Here is a 20,255-nt window from a genome sequence, read left to right on the forward strand (position 1 = left end):
AGCGATGTCATTTACAAATTAGTCTCCAACACTCTACTCAGCAAATTGGATGCAGTCTATCACAGTGCAATTTGTTCTGTCACCAAAGCCCCATATACTACCCACCACTGCGACCTGTATGCTCTCGTTGGCTGGTCATATTCGTCGCGAACCCACTGGCTCCAGGTCATCTATAAGTCTTTGCAAGGTATAGCTACGCCTTATCTCAGCTCACTGGTCACCATGGCAATACCCACCCATAGTACATGCCCCTGCAGGTATATTTCACTGGTCATCCCCAAAGCCAACACCTCCTTTCCTTCCAGTTCTCTGCTGCCAATGACTGGAACGAAATGCAAAAGTCACTGAAGTTGGAGACTTATATATCCCTCTGCTGCTTACCGATCACTGCAGCTGTAAAAAGCCCATCTGTAAATAGCCCATCCAACCAACTACCTACCTCGTCCCCATATTTGTTTTTGTTTTTCTGTTCTTTTGCACACCAGTATTTCTACTTGCAGATCCTTATCTGCACATATGTCACTCCAGTGTAAATTGCTAAATTGTAATTACTTCGCCACTAATGGCCTATTTATTGCCTTACCTCCTTATTTCATTTGCACACACTGTATACAGATTTTTCTATTGTGTTATTGACTGTATGTTTGTTTATCCCATGTGTAACTCTGTGTCGTTGTTTTTGTTGCACTGCTTAATTTATCTTGGCCAGGTCGCAGTTGTAAATGAGAACTTGTTCTCAACTGGCCAACCTGGTTAAATAAAGGTGAAATAAAAAAATGTTTAAAAAAATTAATTCCAAAATAACTGTTTTTTTTGCTGCAGTAGTTTTGCTGTGTAACTGCAGTTACAGTACAATATAAATGCAGTTTATTCTGCAATTACTGCGCCAAAATACCACAGTCAATTGCAGTCACTGCACTTTTACTGCAATTTCAAAACTGCAATCTTTTTTTGTAAGGGAACTTTTTCCTTTTTAGTCCTATTTTATGAGCAGACTAAGGGCGACGTTATCTATTTGAAAATCGTTTCATACAACTGAAATAATCAGGCCCTACACCCAAACAAGGGCACTGCGTTCATCCACCTCTGGCCTGCTCGCCTCCCTACCACTGAGGAAGTACAGTTCCCGCTCAGCCCAGTCAAAACTGTTCGCTGCTCTGGCCCCCCAATGGTGGAACAAACTCCCTCACGACGCCAGGACAGCGGAGTCAATCACCACCTTCCGGAGACACCTGAAACCCCACCTCTTTAAGGAATACCTAGGATAGGATAAAGTAATCCTTCTCACCCCCCCCCCCCTCCCCCCCCCTTAAAAGACCTAGATGCACTATTGTAAAGTGGCTGTTCCACTGGATGTCATAAGGTGAAAGCACCAATTTGTAAGTCGCTCTGGATAAGAGCGTCTGCTAAATGACTTAAATGTAAATGTAAATGTAAATAAAGTGTTTCCTCATTTACTGTGGCAATTTACACGTTGTATGAATGGAAAACCAATGTTAATGGTGTTGCCTACTTGTATTGTTTTATTAACAATTTTTTATATAAATATAGTCCATATTTGAAATGTTTAACTAAATAAAGTAAATAGTGATTGAGTTATTTAATTAAAAAAAAAATTTAATTAAAATGGCGTCTACAGTTATTTAGAATAGCATGTATTATATTATTTAGCCTTTTAAGTGAAACATTTTAATGAAATATAGGCCTACTACTTCTCTATTCTGATATGAATACAGTGTTTTTACCTTGGTCTTTCCTCATCTCTTCAGTATGATTGAGTGTAGTCTGGGCTAGGTGTGCGAAGGAAAACGGCAAGAAACTAGAGTGACGAACCGCCCCCTCTCCCTGGCTGGCTCCCCTCTCTCCTCTGGGATTCTCTACCTCTGACCCTATTACGGAGGCTGAGTCAATTGCTTACTATTGCTCTCCCATGTCGTCCCATGTCAAATCAAATCAAATCAAATGTATTTATATAGCCCTTCGTAAATCAGCTGATATCTCAAAGTGCTGTACAGAAACCCAGCCTAAAACCCCAAACAGCAAGCAATGCAGGTGTAGAAGCACGGTGGCTAGGAAAAACTCCCTAGAAAGGCCAAAACCTAGGAAGAAACCTAGAGAGGAACCAGGCTATGTGGGGTGGCCAGTCCTCTTCTGGCTGTGCCGGGTGGAGATTATAACAGAACATGGCCAAGATGTTCAAATGTTCATAAATGACCAGCATGGTCGAATAATAATAAGGCAGAACAGTTGAAACTGGAGCAGCAGCACGGCCAGGTGGACTGGGGACAGCAAGGAGTCATCATGTCAGGTAGTCCTGGGGCATGGTCCTAGGGCTCAGGTCCTCCGAGAGAGAGAAAGAAAGAGAGAATTAGAGAGAGCATATGTGGGGTGGCCAGTCCTCTTCTGGCTGTGCCGGGTGGAGATTATAACAGAACATGGCCAAGATGTTCAAATGTTCATAAATGACCAGCACGGTCGAATAATAATAAGGCAGAACAGTTGAAACTGGAGCAGCAGCACGGCCAGGTGGACTGGGGACAGCAAGGAGTCATCATGTCAGGTAGTCCTGGGGCATGGTCCTAGGGCTCAGGTCCTCCGAGAGAGAGAAAGAAAGAGAGAAGGAGAGAATTAGAGAACGCACACTTAGATTCACACAGGACACCGAATAGGACAGGAGAAGTACTCCAGATATAACAAACTGACCCTAGCCCCCCGACACATAAACTACTGCAGCATAAATACTGGAGGCTGAGACAGGAGGGGTCAGGAGACACTGTTGCCCCATCCGAGGACACCCCCGGACAGGGCCAAACAGGAAGGATATAACCCCACCCACTTTGCCAAAGCACAGCCCCCACACCACTAGAGGGATATCTTCAACGACCAACTTATCATCCTGAGACAAGGCTGAGTATAGCCCACAAAGATCTCCGCCATGGCACAACCCAAGGGGGGGCGCCAACCCAGACAGGATGACCACATCAGTGAATCAACCCACTCAGGTGACGCACCCCTTCCAGGGACGGCATGAGAGAGCCCCAGTAAGCCAGTGACTCAGCCCCTGTAATAGGGTTAGAGGCAGAGAATCCCAGTGGAAAGAGGGGAACGGGCCAGGCAGAGACAGCAAGGGCGGTTCGTTGCTCCAGAGCCTTTCCGTTCACCTTCCCACTCCTGGGCCAGACTACACTCAATCATATGACCCACTGAAGAGATGAGTCTTCAGTAAAGACTTAAAGGTTGAGACCGAGTTTGCATCTCTGACATGGGTAGGCAGACCGTTCCATAAAAATGGAGCTCTATAGGAGAAAGCCCTGCCTCCAGCTGTTTGCTTAGATATTCTAGGAGGCCTGCGTCTTGTGACCGTAGCGTACGTGTAGGTATGTACGGCAGGACCAGATCAGAGAGATGTCGTCCCTAGAAGGGGTGCGTCCCGTCGTGCCAGGCTTTTTCCGCTATACTCGATTTGAGTGGGTAGAATCACTGACATGATCTTCCTGTACGTTTGAAAATCTTGAAGATCGATGTGGCCTTAATGTTCTTGCTTCTACATCCGCATTGCTTGCTGTTTGGGTTTTTAGATGTTTCTGACTAAACACATACAGTTGAAGTCTGAAGTTTACGTACACTTTAGCCAAATTAATTCAAACTAAGTTTTTCACAATTGCGGGCATTTATAATTTTGGCCCATTCCTCCTGACAGAGCTGGTGTAACTGAGTCAGGTGTGTAGGTCTCCTTGCGCGCACATGCTTTTTCAGTTCTGCCCTCAAATGTTCTGTAGCATTGAGGTCAGGGCTTTGTGATGGCCACTCCAATACCTTGACTTTGTTGTCCTTAAGCCATTTTGCCACAACTTTGGAAGTATGCTTGGGGTCATTGTTCATTTGGAAGACCCATTGGCGACCAAGCTTTAACTTCCTGACTGATGTCTTGAGAAGTTGCTTCAATATATCCACACCATTTTCCTGCCATCTACTTTGTGAAGTGCACCAGTCCCTCCTGCAGCAAAGCACTCCCACAACATGATGCTGCCACCCCCATGCTTCACGGTTGGGATGGTGTTCTTCAGCTTGCAAGCCTCCCCCTTTTTCCTCCAAACATAACGATGGTCAAACAGTTCTATTTTTGTTTCATCAGACCAGAGGACATTTCTCCAAAAAGAATGATCTTTGTCCCCATGTGCATCTTCACAAGGTCCTTTGCTGTTGTTCTGTGACTGATTTGCACTTTTTGCACCAAAGTACATTCATCTCTAAGAGAGAACGCGTCTCCTTCCTGAGCGGTATGACGGCTGTGTGGTCCCATGGTGTTTATACTTGCATACTATTGTTTTTACAGATGAACGTGGTACCTTCAGTCATTTGGGGCGGCAGGGTAGCCTAGTGTTTAGAGCGTTGGACTAGTAACCGGAAGGTTGCAAGTTCAAATCCCTGAGCTGACAAGGTACAAATCTGTCGTTCTGCCCCTGAACAGGCAGTTAACCCACTGTTCCTAGGCCGTCATTGAAAATAAGAATTTGTTCTTAACTGACTTGCCTAGTTAAATAAAGGTAAAATAAATAAAAATTTGGAAATTGCTCCCAAAGATGAACCAGACTTGTGGAGATCTACAATTTATTTTCTGAGGTCTTGGCTGATTTCTTTTGATTTTCCCATGATGTCAAGCAAAGAGGCACTGAGTTTGAAGGTAGGCCTTGAAATACATCCACAGGTACATCTCCAATTGACTCAAATTATGTCAATATCCTACAGAAGCTTCTAAAGCCATGACATCATTTTCTGGAATTTATCCAAGCTGTTTATGTCAACTTAGTGTATGTAAACTTCTGACCCGCTGGATTTGTGATACAGTGAATTGTAAGTGAAATAATCTGTCTGTAAACAATTGTTGGAAAAATTACTTTTACTACATAAAGTAGATGTCCGAACCGACTTGCCAAAACTATAGATTGTTAACAAGAAATGTGTGGAGTGGTTGAAAAATGAGTTTTAAAGTGTATGTATACTTCCGACTTCAACTGTATGTGCTGATGTAAAAAGGACTTTACAAAATACTATTTATTTTATTTAACCTTTATTTAACTAGGCAAATCAGTTAAGAATACATTCTAATTTACAATGATGGCCTACCAAAAGGCAAAAGGCCTCCTGCCGGGACGGGGGCCTGGGATTAAAAATAATAATAATAATAAATACAATATAATATAGGACAAAATACACATCACAACAAGAGAGACAACATAGCAAGGCAGCAACACATGACAACACATTAGATTGATTGATCAGCCTTACGGTTTTCAATGCTCCTGATGGGTTGATATTTGGGGGCGAGAGTAGAGAATCTAGACCAGCTGTCTGGTATCGTAGTCACTTGACACGGTAACAACAGCAGATCAACTAATCTGATGGTTTATCCTTGTAGGTTTTTCCTAACAATCAAGCTTCGGGGGTGAATGTAATCTCCTGTTAGTAGCATTGTAAGACATCCAGCGCTAACCTGCAGGAGGTTAAGTTCTGCCTCTTCCTTGCAAAGCAGGTTAAGTTCTGCCTCTTCATTGCAAAAGCAGGTTAAGTTATGCCTCTTCATTGCAAAGCAGGTTAAGTTCTGCCTCTTCATTGCAAAGCAGGTTAAGTTCTGCCTCTTCATTGCAAAGCAGGTTAAGTTCTGCCTCTTCATTGCAAAGCAGGTTAAGTTCTGCCTCTTCATTGCAAGGCAGGTTAAGTTCTGCCTCTTCATTGCAAAGCAGGTTAAGATCTGCCTCTTCATTGCAAAGCAGGTTAAGTCCTGCCTCTTCATTGCAAAGCAGGTTAAGTTCTGCCTGTTCATTGCAAAGCAGGTTAAGTTCTGCCTGTTCATTGCAAAGCAGGTTAAGTTCTGCCTCTTCATTGCAATCAAGCCTCAGGGGTGTTGATTTAACCATGTTTGTGTGTGCTCTCTCTCTCTCTCAGGTCAATGCTGACTTTTTAAAGATTGAGAAGTTCATTCTGAGGGGAATCAGAGTGGTATTCGAGGCTAAGGCATACCTCAAGTTGCACTTTGACCCCTCAAACAACTGCGTGAAGGACATTTACCCTGCCGACCACCTTATCCTAGAGAGATATATACACGGTTATGAAAACGCCACGCCAGGGTAAGCCTACACAAAACACAGCCCTTATTTGAACTATTTCTAAAATCCCCCATGGGAGAAATCTATGGTGGAAAAACGATTGGAACCATTTCCCTGTTTGACCGCTAGGTTTAATGGGTATTATGACTCTTACTGTGGCACTCTATATGTGGGCATGTTATATGATCCCATTGGTTTCATTTAGCTGTTGTGTTCATATTAGTGTTGTATACTGCGCTATGTTAATTGTAGAACTGAATACCCAGTGTTTTCTTCTTGCTGAATTGGAGTCAATGATAATTAATTAACGAAATATAATTACTTGCCTGTATAAAACAAAAGGTCGAACTGCTTGCCTGTGAATTCTTCAATACACTTTATTGATTCATTTCAAATGCAATGCAGGGATTCTTTCTTTGGGACAGACAATATTGTTATTTGTTAAGCATGGGACTAGAACTAGGCTTAATCTGTCTCTGGGAAACTGGTCCTATATGTCCAAATCAATTGAGTGACAGGTTTAGAAGACTTTAACATGTATCATTGATATGCAGTTCTTGATGTCAATGATTAACATACAGCTTAAAATGATAAACCACGACGACCAGTAAAATCAAGCTTCATATTTATCCACCAGTATCTTCACCCAACAATGTGACAATGTTTTCAGATTCATTGGACAAAACATATCTGGTGAGAGATGTTGGAGTATGTTGTCGTAATTCACTGTGTAATAATACTGCAATGTGATGATGACAGAGCTGATATCATGCTAGTCCTTGTGTTGTTGATGTGGTGGAGGTGAAGTAGATCACCAGAGAGAGTTAGAAGGGGGTTGATATTCAGACAGAGGAGAGGGGCATCAGACCTCCTCTCCCCTGTCAGGCTGCACCACGGTGGGCTCACTGCTCTGGGAGGGCAGCTTGCCCCCCTCACACGGGTAGCGGGGCCTCTGGAGCTGTGATGTCACAACAGGAAGCTCCTGCCTTTCCCAGTCGCCCTGGCACAAAAAAAAACACAGAAGCAGTCAGGCAAGGTGTGTATGTGTGTGTGTGTGTGTGTGTGTGTGTGTGTGTGTGTGTGTGTGTGTGTGTGTGTGTGTGTGTGTGTGTGTGTGTGTGTGTGTGTGTGTGAACATCATTGTACTGTGAAGACCTTAAATGTACTGTGAACTTTTGACTCGTTTTGTGTGATGGTTAAGCGCCAGGTCTCTATACGGTAGAGTTAGTCTCCAGTCACCAGGTCCCTATACGGGAGAGTTAGTCTCCAGTCACCAGGACTCTATACGGTAGAGTTAGTCTCCAGTCACCGGACTCTATATGGTAGAGTTAGTCTCCAGTGACCAGGTCTCTATACGGTAGAGTTGGTCTCTAGTCACCGGACTCTATACGGTAGAGTTGGTCTCTAGTCACCGGACTCTATACGGTAGAGTTAGTCTCCAGTCACCAGGACTCTATATGGTAGAGTTGGTCTCTAGTCACCGGACTCTATACGGTAGAGTTGGTCTCTAGTCACCAGGTCTCTATATGGTAGAGTTAGTCTCCAGTCACCGGACTCTATATGGTAGAGTTAGTCTCTAGTCACCAGGTCTCTATACGGTAGAGTTGGTCTCTAGTCACCAGGTCTCTATATGGTAGAGTTAGTCTCCAGTCACCGGACTCTATATGGTAGAGTTAGTCTCCAGTCACCAGGTCTCTATACGGTAGAGTTGGTCTCTAGTCACCGGACTTTATACGGTAGAGTTGGTCTCTAGTCACCGGACTCTATACGGTAGAGTTAGTCTCTAGTCACCAGGTCTCTATACGGTAGAGTTAGTCTCCAGTCACCAGGTCTCTATACGGTAGAGTTAGTCTCCAGTCACCAGGTCCCTATGCGGTAGAGCTCCCGAGTGGCACAGCGGTCTAAGGCACTGCATCTCATTGCAAGAGGTGTCACTACAGTCCCTGGTTTGAATCCAGACTGTGATTGGGAATCCCATAGGGCAGTGCACAATTGGCCCAGTGTCGTCTGGGTTTGGCTGGGGTAGGCCGTCATTGTAAATAAGAATGTGTTCTTAACTGCCTAGTTAAATAAAGGTTAAATAAATAAATAAAATATAGTTAGTCTCCAGTCATCAGATGATTGGCTGGCATATGGCCCTCTGAACACAGGGACCTGGTTGGCAGGTCAGCACAAGTCAGTCAAAGTTCAATGGCCGCAGGTGGGGATACCATTGTAAATGAAACACTCACTAAATGCCTCCCTCACCTTCCACTATCCTTGTCTGTTACTGTCCCAGCAGCCATCAGCCAGTCCAGTCAGCCGCATACACACCTCTCCAGCCAGCTTGCGCTCACCCAGACTACTGGTGAATGATTTCAAACTGACAGCGATGGGTGAGGAGGGTTGTTGTTATGGTGGTGCTCATATACGGTATCAGGGCCAGTCTGAGAGCAGAGTAGCAGTAAACTGAGACCGTAAATGATCAGAACAGACTGCACCCTGCAATCTATACTCCCATTTCGTTTAATGGTGACGCAGCACCATGCGCTGCGCAAACTCTTTTTAAACTCTTTTTAAAATGTTATGAATATCGTTTTGGATTTCCAGCAGCAGCTCAGAGTATGTATGTATCGGTATTGTACTAAACTGTCCTGTACTATACTCCCAGGGAAGAGTTTGGTGAAGGGCTGGTAACAGGCCATGGAGATGGGATAGGTGTTGTAGAGAGAGTTCAGCACCTCTCCACTGTCCTGTACTATACATAACTATACTCTACTGTACTGTACTGTCCTATACATAACTATACTCTACTGTACTGTACTGTCCTGTACTATACATAACTATACTCTTCTATACTGTACTGTACTATACATAACTATACTCTACTGTACTGTCCTGTACTATACATATCTATACTCTACTGTACTATACATACCTATACTCTACTGTACTGTCCTGTACTATACATACCTATACTCTACTGTACTGTCCTGTACTATACATACCTATACTCTACTGTACTGTCCTGTACATAACTGTACTCTACTGTCATGTGCTATACTATAACTGTACTATACTATCCTGTACATAACTGTACTCTACAGTCCTGTACTATAACTGTACTCTACTGTCCTGTACCATAACTCCCCTCTATTGTCCTTTACTATATTTTAAATATACTCTACTGTACTGTCCTGTACTATACTCTACTGCACTGTCATGTACGATACTATAACTATACTGTACTGTCTTGTAATATACTACACCTGTACTCTACTGTCCTGTACTATACTATAACTGTACTCTACTGCCCTGTACTATACAATCAAATCTCAAGCCACATAATCTCAAGCCACATGTAGTGTTAGTCAGTAAAATTATAATAAATGATGTGTGTAGTTTTAGTCATGATGTGTGTAGTTTAACTCAGAATTAGGGTAAAACAATATAACTGTAACAATGTCTATTATAGTATCTAAAAAACAGACCGTCTGAGCAAGTTTCGGTGCCGACCTTGGCTGGGGGCCACTGAGAGTACTTCCCAGGGTCTCCCTATCTTGAGGGAGGACGGGGATTGATTCTCACGGACTCCCCTAATCTTTATCGGCTGGGTAGCAGGACAGTGTGTGCATAGGATGCCTAATGTTTGTTTGTGAAAGTATGTGCGTAAGAAGCCAGTATAAAATTAATGGTTTTATACAACTAACCAGCTCTCTCGTGAATAAACCTTATTGACTATTTTAGCTGGGCCTCCGTCTGTTTCATTTCCACCAGTATCTTACAAATCCTGGTTAGTAGACTGAGTAGTTAATTGAATTGGTTTATGAATATCGAGAACATAATTCTCATAACAGGAATACAGCTCATTCAATGCTGTCTTAGTGCCAGCCTCTGACTGTGATGGTATGTAAAACAGCTACGAAAAATACAGATGAAAACTCTCTAGGTGGATAGTGTGGTCTACAGCTTATCATGAGATACTCTACCTCAGGCGAGCAATAACTCAAGACTTCCTTAGATATTGTGCACCAGCTGTTATTTACAAAAATACATAGTCCGCCGCCCCTTGTCTTACCAGACACCACTGTTCTATCCTGCTGATACAGCGTATAACCAGCCAGCTGTATGTTGATAGTGTTGTCGTTCCGCCACGACTCCGTGAAGCATACGATATTACAGTTTTTAATGTCCCGTTAGTAGTTTAATCTTCCGTGTAGGTCATCTATTTTATTCTCCAAAGATTGCACGTTTGCTATCAGAATGGAAGGAAGTGGGGGTTTATTCGATCACCTACGAATTCTCATAAGGCCTTTTTCTCTGCCTCCTCTTTACGCAAATCACAGGGATCTGGGCCTGTTCCTGAGAAAGCAGTATATAGTTCGCGTCGGGCTCCTCAGACTCATGAAAAAAAGGATTCTGACAGTCCGTGGTGAGTAATCGCAGTCCTGATGTCCAGAAGTTATTTTCGGGTCATAAAAGCTGGTTGCGGCAACATTATGTACAAAATAAGTACAACAATAAGTTACAAACAACGCAAATAAACAAATAAAAAAATACAATCGGTTGGAGACCCTTAAAACGACTGCCTTCTTCTCCGGAACCATATTTAGAATATTTACTATAACTGTACTCTATTTTCCTGTACTACACTATAACCGTACTCTACTGTCCTGTCCTATACTATAACTGTACTCTACTGTCCTGTACTATACTATAACTGTACTCTACTGTCCTATACTATAACTGTACTCTACTGTCCTGTACTATACTATAACTGTACTCTACTGTCCTGTCCTATACTATAACTGTACTCTACTGTCCTGTACTATACTATAACCGTACTCTACTGTCCTGTCCTATACTATAACTGTACTCTACTGTCCTGTACTATACTATAACTGTACTCTACTGTCCTATACTATAACTGTACTCTACTGTCCTGTACTATACTATAACTGTACTCTACTGTCCTGTCCTATACTAGAACTGTACTCTATTTTCCTGTACTACACTATAACCGTACTCTACTGTCCTGTACTATACTATAACCGTACTCTACTGTCCTGTCCTATACTATAACTGTACTCTACTGTCCTGTCCTATACTATAACTGTACTCTACTGTCCTGTCCTATACTATAACTGTAATCTACTGTCCTGTCCTATACTATAACTGTACTCTACTGTCCTGTCCTATACTATAACCGTACTCTACTGTCCTGTCCTATACTATAACTGTACTCTACTGTCCTATACTATAACTGTACTCTACTGTCCTGTCCTATACTATAACTGTACTCTACTGTCCTGTACTATACTATAACTGTACTCTACTGTCCTGTCCTATGCTATAACCGTACTCTACTGTCCTGTCCTATACTATAACTGTACTCTACTGTCCTGTACTATACTATAACCGTACTCTACTGTCCTGTCCTATACTATAACTGTACTCTACTGTCCTGTCCTATACTATAACTGTACTATACTGTCCTGTACTACACTATAACTGTACTCTACTGTCCTGTCCTATACTATAACCATACTCTACTGTCCTGTCCTATACTATAACTGTACTCTACTTTCCTGTACTACACTATAACCGTACTCTACTGTCCTGTCCTATACTATAACCGTACTCTACTGTCCTGTCCTATACTATAACTGTACTCTACTGTCCTGTACTATACTCACAGGGAAGAGCTTGGCAGAGGACTGGTTACAGGCCATGGAGATGGGAGCGGTGTTGTAGAGAGAGTTGAGAACCTCTCCACTGAAGGAGTCCCAGGACAAAGAGGAGAACTGGTCCGTCACACTGGTCTGACCACAGCTACACGCATCACCGCCCTGGAACCTGAGAGGAGGAGAGGGAGGGGAGGGGAGGGAGAAAGGTGAGGTAGGGGGGGAGGGAAAGAGGGGGAGGATGAGAGGACAGTGAAGGAGGGTGAAGTAGGGAGAGAGGGGGAATAAGAGGGGGAGGAGAGGACAGTGAAGGAGGGTGAGATAGGGGGAGGGAGGAGGGTGCACGAGGCACCTAAAGACTATCAGACCATGAGAAACAAGCGTCACGTCTGGAGGAAACCTGGAACCAAGCGTCACGTCTGGAGGAAACCTGGAACCATCCCTACGGTGAAGCATGGTGGTGGCAGCATCATGCTAGGATGCTATGGGGATGTTTTTCAGGGGCAGGGACACTAGTCAGGATCGAGGGAAAGATGAACGGAGCAAATTACAGAGAGATCCTTGACGAAAACCTGCTTCAGAGCTCGGTTTACGTTCCAACAGGACAACGACCCTAAGCACACAGCCAAGACAACGCAGTAGTGTCTTCGGGACAAGTCTCTGAATGTCCTTGAGTTGCCCAGCCAGAGGCCGGACTTGAACCCGATCAAACATCTCTGAAGAGACCTGAAAATAGCAGTGCAGCAACACTCTTGTCATTCTGGGGTATTGTGTGCAGATTGATGAGGGGGAAAAATGTATTACATTTCAGAATTAGGCTGTAACCTAACAAAATGTGGAAAAAGTCAAGGGGTCTGAATACTTTCCGAATGCGCTGTATGCACTGAGTGTACAAAACATTAAAAACTATTTTCTTGACATAGACTGACCAGGTGAACCCAGGTGAAAGCTATGATCTATTATTGATGTAAATTGTTAAATCCACCAATCAGTGAAGATGAAAGGGAGGAGCATTTTCATGCCTTGAGACAAATCGAGACATGGATTCAGAGGACAAATGGGCAAGACAAAAGATTTAAGCGCCTTTGAACAGGGTATGGTAGTCACTGCCAGTCGCACTGGTTTGACTGTGTCAAGAACTGCAACGCTGCTGGGTTTTTCAATCTCAACAGTGTCCCGTGTATCAAGAATGATTCACTAGCCAAAGGATATCCAGCCAATGGCAGGCCAGTGGTCGAAAATGGGTTATTAATGAGAACAAAGGAGGCTGACACATTGTGCAGAGCAATAGAAGGGCTACAGTTAGTCAACTGACAGTCCAACATTGGTGCCCGAAGAGCCATAAAATAATGCAAACTTGTTGTACCTTGACATGAATGGGGTAATGGCAGCCGACGACCGTATAGAGTTCCACATCTTTCAGGAAAAAACAAGAAACTGCGGTTGCAGTGGGCTATGGAACATAAACACTTGAGAATTGGAAAAACATTGGCTGGTCCAACGAATCCCACTTCCTGCTGTTTCACGCTTAACTAGAGTATGGACAAAACCCAGAGTACATGCATCCATCATGCCACGTGTCAACATTGCAGGCTGGTACCCAGGGTTGGGGAGTAAAAGACCACATGTAAGGGATTACCAAAACAACGGTAACTGTAATATTACCCGCAACATTTATTTGATCAGATTACCGATACTTTTGAAGAACTAGTCTGAGAAATGGCTTTTTCTTTGCAGCATCCCGGAGTCGCCTTTTCAATGTTGACAGTGGCCTTCATCAAACACATTGAGACTAGTGTTTTGCAGGTAGTGTTTAATGAAGCTGCCAGTTGAGGACTTGTGAGGCGTCTTGTTTCTCTAACTAGACACTCTAATGTACTTGTCCTCTTGCTCAGTTGTGCACCGGGCCCTCCCACTCCTCTTTCTATTCTGGTTAGAGACAGTTTGTGCTGTTCTGTGAAGGGAGTAGTACACAGCGATGTATGAGATCTTCAGTTTCTTGGCAATTTCTCACATGGAATAGCCTTCATTTCTCATAACAAGAATAGACTGACAAGTTTCATAAGAAAGTTCTTTGTTTCTTGCCATTTTGAGCCTGTAATCGAACCCACAAATGCTGATGCTCCAGATAGTCAACTAGTCTAAAGAAGGCCAGTTGTATTGCTTCTGTAATCAGAACAACAGTTTCCAGCTGTGCTAACATAATTGGTAAAGTCTTTTAAAATGATAACACAACGTGCCATTGGAACACAGGAGAGGTTTCTGATAATGGACCTCTGTACACCTATGTAGATATTCCATAAGAAATCAGACTTTTCCAGCTACAATAGTCATTTACAACATTAACAATGTCTTCACTTGTATTTCAGATCAATTTGATGTTATTTAATTGGACAAAAACATTTGCTTTTCTTCCTAAAAACCAGGTCTAAGTGACCCCAAACACTTGAACGGTAGTGTATATCCACTGATTCTTGAAGAATATAACTTAAATGCCTCATGAGCTTAGTTCAATTGACACATTCCATGAGAACCCGAAATATAAGCTTGTTTATATGCAATGTTTATAAGTATTGTAAATGTAAACAAACACTGTATAGCCTCATAACACGGTTAAAACAATAATGTTGATATCATGGATGGCCAGTCCTTGCATCCATAGCTCTGTCTATTAACCTCAGAGTTGTTACATTTCTCCAGGCCCATCCTTCAGCTTTTTACCAAAATAGAGGCAGGTCAACTGTTTTGTTATTGTTTCATCTGTGAATTTGCACTTTAAACAGCTGCATATTATCAATATATCAAAGTGTCACCAACAAAAAGGTAAACAATAGGCCTTTAGCAAATGCAGCATATGGTATTCATTTTTCACATGTAAATAGCAGTTTTCAGTAGTGTTCAAAGCAGGCCATTCCATGAGCGCAAAATCATAAACAACAGTAGGGCTGGCTAATAAATCCTTAGTGTTGGGGTCATGCTCAGGTTAAACAGTTTGGCTAATCTGTAGGTTAGAAGAAGCCTACATAACCAACCCATGAAGTAAAAGTTTAAATCCATGTATGGCCAGCTATGTAAACTTTAACATTGATTTATCCTGCAATATATGTCATTCAATTGGGAAATAGCTTTTTTGTCTTCTTGTAATGCCTTTTAAGATTAAGAGGAAAGCCATCTAAAAGTAACGGAATGTAATCAGATTATGTTACTGAGTTTGGTTAATCCAAAAGTTACGTCACTGATTACAATTTTGGACGGTTAACTGGTTGGTACCTGTAACGGATCACATTTAGAAAGTAACCTACCCAATCCTGCTGGTACCAGGTGGTGGTGTGGGGTGTGTTTTCATGGCGCACATTGGGCTCCGTGATAAAAGTGGAGCAACGTTTGAAAGCCACAGGATACATCATTAATCAGGTGCATCCCTTCATGGCAGCAGTGTACCCATCTACAAAAATAACAATTCAGCAGGATAATGGTCCTTGACACAAGGTTAGGATTGTCCAGGAATGGATTCATAAACATGACAGTGAATTCAGCTTACTGCAGTGACCTTCCCAGTCACCAGATCTCAATCCAACTGAGCATCTGTGGGATGAGATGGAATGAGCTGTTCGGAGTAGAAATCCACTACCAGCCATCTTGACACTGTGGGAAGCATTGGAGTCAACATGGGCCAACGTCCCGATGGATTGCTTTCGACACCTTGTAGACTCCATGCCCCAATGACTTGGTGGAAAAAATTACAATTCAATATAAATTTTGTAAGTATTCACACCCCTTGACTTCTTCCACATGTTGGTTGTATTACAGCCTAAATTTAAAATGGATAAAATGTAGATTGTGTGTCACTGGTCTACACACAATAACCCTTATTTCAAAGTGGAATTTTGAAATAAGTTTTTCATTTTTAGAAATGAACTACAAATAACTGAGCACGAAACTGAAATATCTTGATTCAATAAGTATTCAACCCCTTTTTTAGGGCAAGCCTATTTAAGTTCAGGAGTAAAAATGCACTCATTCTTTGTGCAATAATAGTGTTTAACATGATTTTTACCTCACCTCTGTACCCCAAATATAATTATCTGTAAGATCCGTCAGTCGAGAAGTGAATAAAATATAAAAATACGCATCTTTTTGGCAATAAGGCAAGTAAAACTGCAAAAAATGTAGCAAAGAAATTAACTTTATGTCCTGAATACAAAGCGTGGTGGTTGCTGCATCATGTTATGGGTATGCTTTTCATCGACAAGGACAAGCAAGTTTTAAAAGGTAAAAAATAAATGTAATAGGGCTAAGCACAGGCAAAATCACAGACACTGGGAGACAAATGTACCTTTCCGCAGGACAATAAGCTAACCCACAAGGCAAACTATATAAACTGGAGTTGCTTACCAAGATGACGTTAAATGTTCTGAGTGGCCTAGTTACAGTTTTGACATAAATCGGCCTGAAAATCTATGGCAAGACTTGAAAATGGCTGTCTAGCAATGATCAACAACCAATTTGACAGAGCTTGAAATTTTTTGAAAGAATAATGTGCAAATATTGTACAATCCAAATTCGAGACTTACCCAGAAAGACTCACAGCTGTAATCACTGCCAAAGCTGAATCTAACATATATTGACTCAAGGGTGTGAATACTTATGTAAATGAGATATTTCTAAAACCATGTTTTAACTTTTTCATTATGGGGTATTGTGTGTAGATGGGTGAGATGTTTTGTTTAATTCAGGCTGTATCACAACAAAATGTGGAATAAGTGTATACAGTGCCTTCAGAAGTATTCAGACCTCTTGACGTTTCCACATTTTGTTACATTACAACCTTATTCTAAAATTGATTTTTTTTTTAAATGCTCATCAATCTACACACAATACCCCATAATGCCAAAGCAAAAACAGGTTTTATAAATGTTTGCTAATTTATTAAAAATGAAAAACAGAAATATTACATTTACATAACTATTCAGACCCTTTACTCAGTACTTTGTTGAAGCAGCCTTGAACAGCGATTACAGCCTCGAGTCTTCTTGGGCATGACGCTACAAGCTTGGCACACCTGTATTTGGGGAGTTTCTCCCATTCTTCTCTGCATATCCTCTCAAGCTTTGTCAGGTTGGATGGGTGCGCATTGCTGCACAGCTATTTTCAGGTCTCACCGGAAATGTTCAATCATGTTTGGTATTTGGTATTTTATTAGGATCCCCATTAGCTGTTGCAAAAGCAGCAGAATCTCTCTGTACTTTGCTCTGTTCATCTTTCCCTCGATCCTAATGTCACGCCCTGGTCTAAGTATTTTGTGTTTTTCTTCATGTATTGGGTCAGGCCAGGGTGTGGCATGGAGTTTTTGTTTTGTGGTGTGTTTTGTCTGGGGGTTTTGGTGTGTATGTTAGTGGGATTGTAGCTTAGTAGGGTGTTCTAGGAAAGTCTATGGCTGTCTGGAGTGGTTCTCAATCAGAGGCAGGTGGTTATCGTTGTCTCTGATTGGGAACCATATTTAGGCAGCCATATTCTTTGGTTGTATTGTGGGTGATTGTCCTTAGTGTCTTGATGTCCTTGGTCCTGTCTAGGTTAGGTTAAATCAGTATAGGCTGTTTCGGTTTTCATTACGTTTATTGTTTTTTGTAGTAATTGTATTTAGATTCGTGTTACGTTTGTTTATTAAAACATGGATCGTAATATACACGCTGCATTTTGGTCCGACTCTCCTTCACCATTAGAAAACCGTTACAGAATCACCCACCACCAACGGACCAAGCAGCGTGTCAACAGGCAGGAGCAGCCCAAAGAGGAGATACGGAATAAGGATTTCTGGACATGGGAGGAAATCCTCGACGGGAGAGGGCCCTGGGCTAAACCAGGGGAGTGTAGCCGCCCAAAGGTGCAGCAGGAGAAGAGGCAACAGGAGCAGCCCAAAGAGGAGTACAGTATGGACTATACTTCTTGGGAGGAGATAGACCGGTGGGCGGTCGACCCAGGGAATGTGCCGGAGCCCGCCTGGGATTCGATGGAACAGTGCGCGGAAGGTTATCGGAGAATGGAGTTGGCGAAGCAAGCACGGCGACGCGGACGTAAGCCTGAGAATCGGCCCCAAAAATTTCTTGGGGGGGGGGCTCAGGGAGAGTGAGTCAGGAGTCAGACCTGAGCCAACTCTCCCTGTTTATCGTGAGGAGCCAAGGAGGAGACCAAAACCAGAGCCGGTGTTGGAGGTGAGCGAAACAGAGACTGTGAAGGAGTTAATGGGGAAATTGGAGGAGAGAGAAATGAGGGAGTTGCTGTGTTGGTGCTTTTTGCATGGAATTCGACCGACGGAACGTGTCGGGGATTTGATGGCACCTGGGTTAGCGCTCCATACTCGTCCTGAGGTGCGTGTTAGTCGGCTAGTGAAGTTGGTGCCAGCCTCACGCACCAGGCCTCCTGTGCACATCCCTAGCCTTACACGTCCTGTGCCAACACTGCTCTCAAGATCTCCAGTACGCCTTCACGGTCTAGCCCATCCTGTGCCACCTCCACACTCTAGTCCTCCGGTAGCAGCTCCCCGCACCAGGCTTCCTGTGCGTGTCCTCGATCCAGTACCACCAGTTCCAGCACCACGCACCAGGCCTTCAGTGCGCCTCGACTGTTCAGCGCAGCCAGAGCCTGTCTCCTCTCCTGCGCTGCCGGAGTCTCCCGCCTGTTTAGCGCAGCCGGAGCCTGTTTCCTTTCCTGCTGCCGGAACCTCCCGCCTGTTTAGCGCAGAGAGCCTCCCTCCTGCGCTGCCGGGCCTCCCGCCTGTTTAGCGCAGCCAGAGCCTGTCTCCTCTCCTGCGCTGCCGGAGTCTCCCGCCTGTTTAGCGCAGCCAGAGCCTGTCTCCTCTCCTGCGCTGCCGGAGCCTCCCGCCTGTTTAGCGCAGCCAGAGCCTGTCTCCTCTCCTGCGCTGCCGGAGTCTCCCGCCTGTTTAGCGCAGCCAGAGCCTGTCTCCTCTCCTGCGCTGCCGGAGCCTCCCGCCTGTTCAGCGCAGCCAGAGCCTGTCTCCTCTCCTGCGCTGCCGGGGTCTCCCGCCGGTTTAGCGCGGCCAGAGCCTGTCTCCTCTCCTGCGCTGCCGGAGTCTCCCGCCGGTTTAGCGCGGCCAGAGCCTGTCTCCTCTCCTGCGCTGCCGGAGCCTCCCGCCTGTTTAGCGCAGCCAGAGCCTGTCTCCTCTCCTGCGCTGCCGGGGTCTCCCGCCTGTTTAGCGCAGCCAGAGCCTGTCTCCTCTCCTGCGCTGCCGGAGTCTCCAGTCTGCCCAGCGCCGCCAGTGCTCCCAGTCTGCCCAGCGCCGCCAGTCTGCCCAGCGCCGCCAGTCTGCCCAGCGCCGCCAGTCTGCCCAGCGCCGCTAGTCTGCCCAGCGCCACCAGTCTGCCCAGCGCCGCCAGTGCTCCCAGTCTGCCCAGCGCCGCCAGTGCTCCCAGTCTGCCCAGCGCCACCAGTCTGCCCAGCGCCGTCAGTCTGCCCAGCGTCGCCAGTGCTCCCAGTCTGCCCAGCGCCGCCAGTCTGCCCAGCGCAGCCAGTCTGCCAGACTCTTCCAGATCTGCCAGTCAGCCAGACTCTTCCAGATCTGCCAGTCAGCCAGACTCTTCCGGATCTGCCAGTCAGCCAGACTCTTCCGGATCTGCCAGTCAGCCAGACTCTTCCGGATCTGCCAGTCAGCCAGACTCTTCCGGATCTGCCAGTCAGCCAGACTCTTCCGGATCTGCCAGTCAGCCAGGATCTTCCAGAGGTGCCAGTCGGCCAGGATCCGCCAGAGGTGCCAGTCGGCCAGGATCCGCCAGTAGCGCCAGTCGGCCAGGATCCGCCAGTAGCACCAGTCAGCCAGGATCTGCCAGTCAGCCAGGATCTGCTGAGACCACCAGCCAGCCAGGATCTGGTAGATCTATCTACCTGCCTGAGCTTCCTCTCACTCCCGAGCTTCCTCTCACTCCCGAGTTTCCTCTCACTCCCGAGCTTCCTCTCACTCCCGAGCTTCCTCTCACTCCCGAGCTTCCTCTCACTCCCGAGCTTCCTCTCACTCCCGAGCTTTCTCTCACTCCCGAGCTTTCTCTCACTCCCGAGCTGCCTCAGTCCCGAGCTGTCCTTCAGTCCCGATCTGCTCCTCAGTCCAGTGGGGTTCTGGGTGAGGACTACTAGGCCATGGTCGGCGGCGAGGGTGGACTATCCAGGGACGCGAGGAGAGGGGACTAAGACATTTATTGAGTGGGGTCCACGTCCCGCGCCGGAACCGCCACCATGGACAGACGCCCACCCGGACCCTCCCTATTTGTTTTGAGGTGCGTTCGGGAGTCCGCACCTTAGGGGTGGGGGGGTTCTGTCACGCCCTGGTCTAAGTATTTTGTGTTTTTCTTCATGTATTGGGTCAGGCCAGGGTGTGGCATGGAGTTTTTGTATTGTGGTGTGTTTTGTCTGGGGGTTTTGGTGTGTATGTTAGTGGGATTGTAGCTTAGTAGGGTGTTCTAGGAAAGTCTATGGC

At 44.9% G+C, this 20,255-nt stretch overlaps 1 protein-coding gene across 1 annotated transcript in view; it reads right to left on the reverse strand.

Annotated features, from left to right (window-relative positions):
- Positions 1–6,466: 6,466 nt before the first annotated feature.
- LOC115105985 (dopamine beta-hydroxylase (dopamine beta-monooxygenase)) overlaps positions 6,467–20,255 on the reverse strand; it is a 50,892-nt gene continuing 37,103 nt past the window's right edge. The window contains exons 11-12 of the mRNA XM_029628545.2: positions 11,783–11,942; positions 6,467–7,107 (exon numbers count right to left, since the gene is read on the reverse strand). Coding sequence (XP_029484405.1) covers positions 6,970–7,107; positions 11,783–11,942 — 298 coding nt within the window. The 3' untranslated portion in view covers positions 6,467–6,969. The remainder of the gene's footprint in view (positions 7,108–11,782; positions 11,943–20,255) is intronic.

This window comes from Oncorhynchus nerka, linkage group LG22, assembly GCF_034236695.1.
Source record: "Oncorhynchus nerka isolate Pitt River linkage group LG22, Oner_Uvic_2.0, whole genome shotgun sequence".
In the NCBI taxonomy this organism is placed as follows: Eukaryota; Metazoa; Chordata; class Actinopteri; order Salmoniformes; family Salmonidae; genus Oncorhynchus; species Oncorhynchus nerka.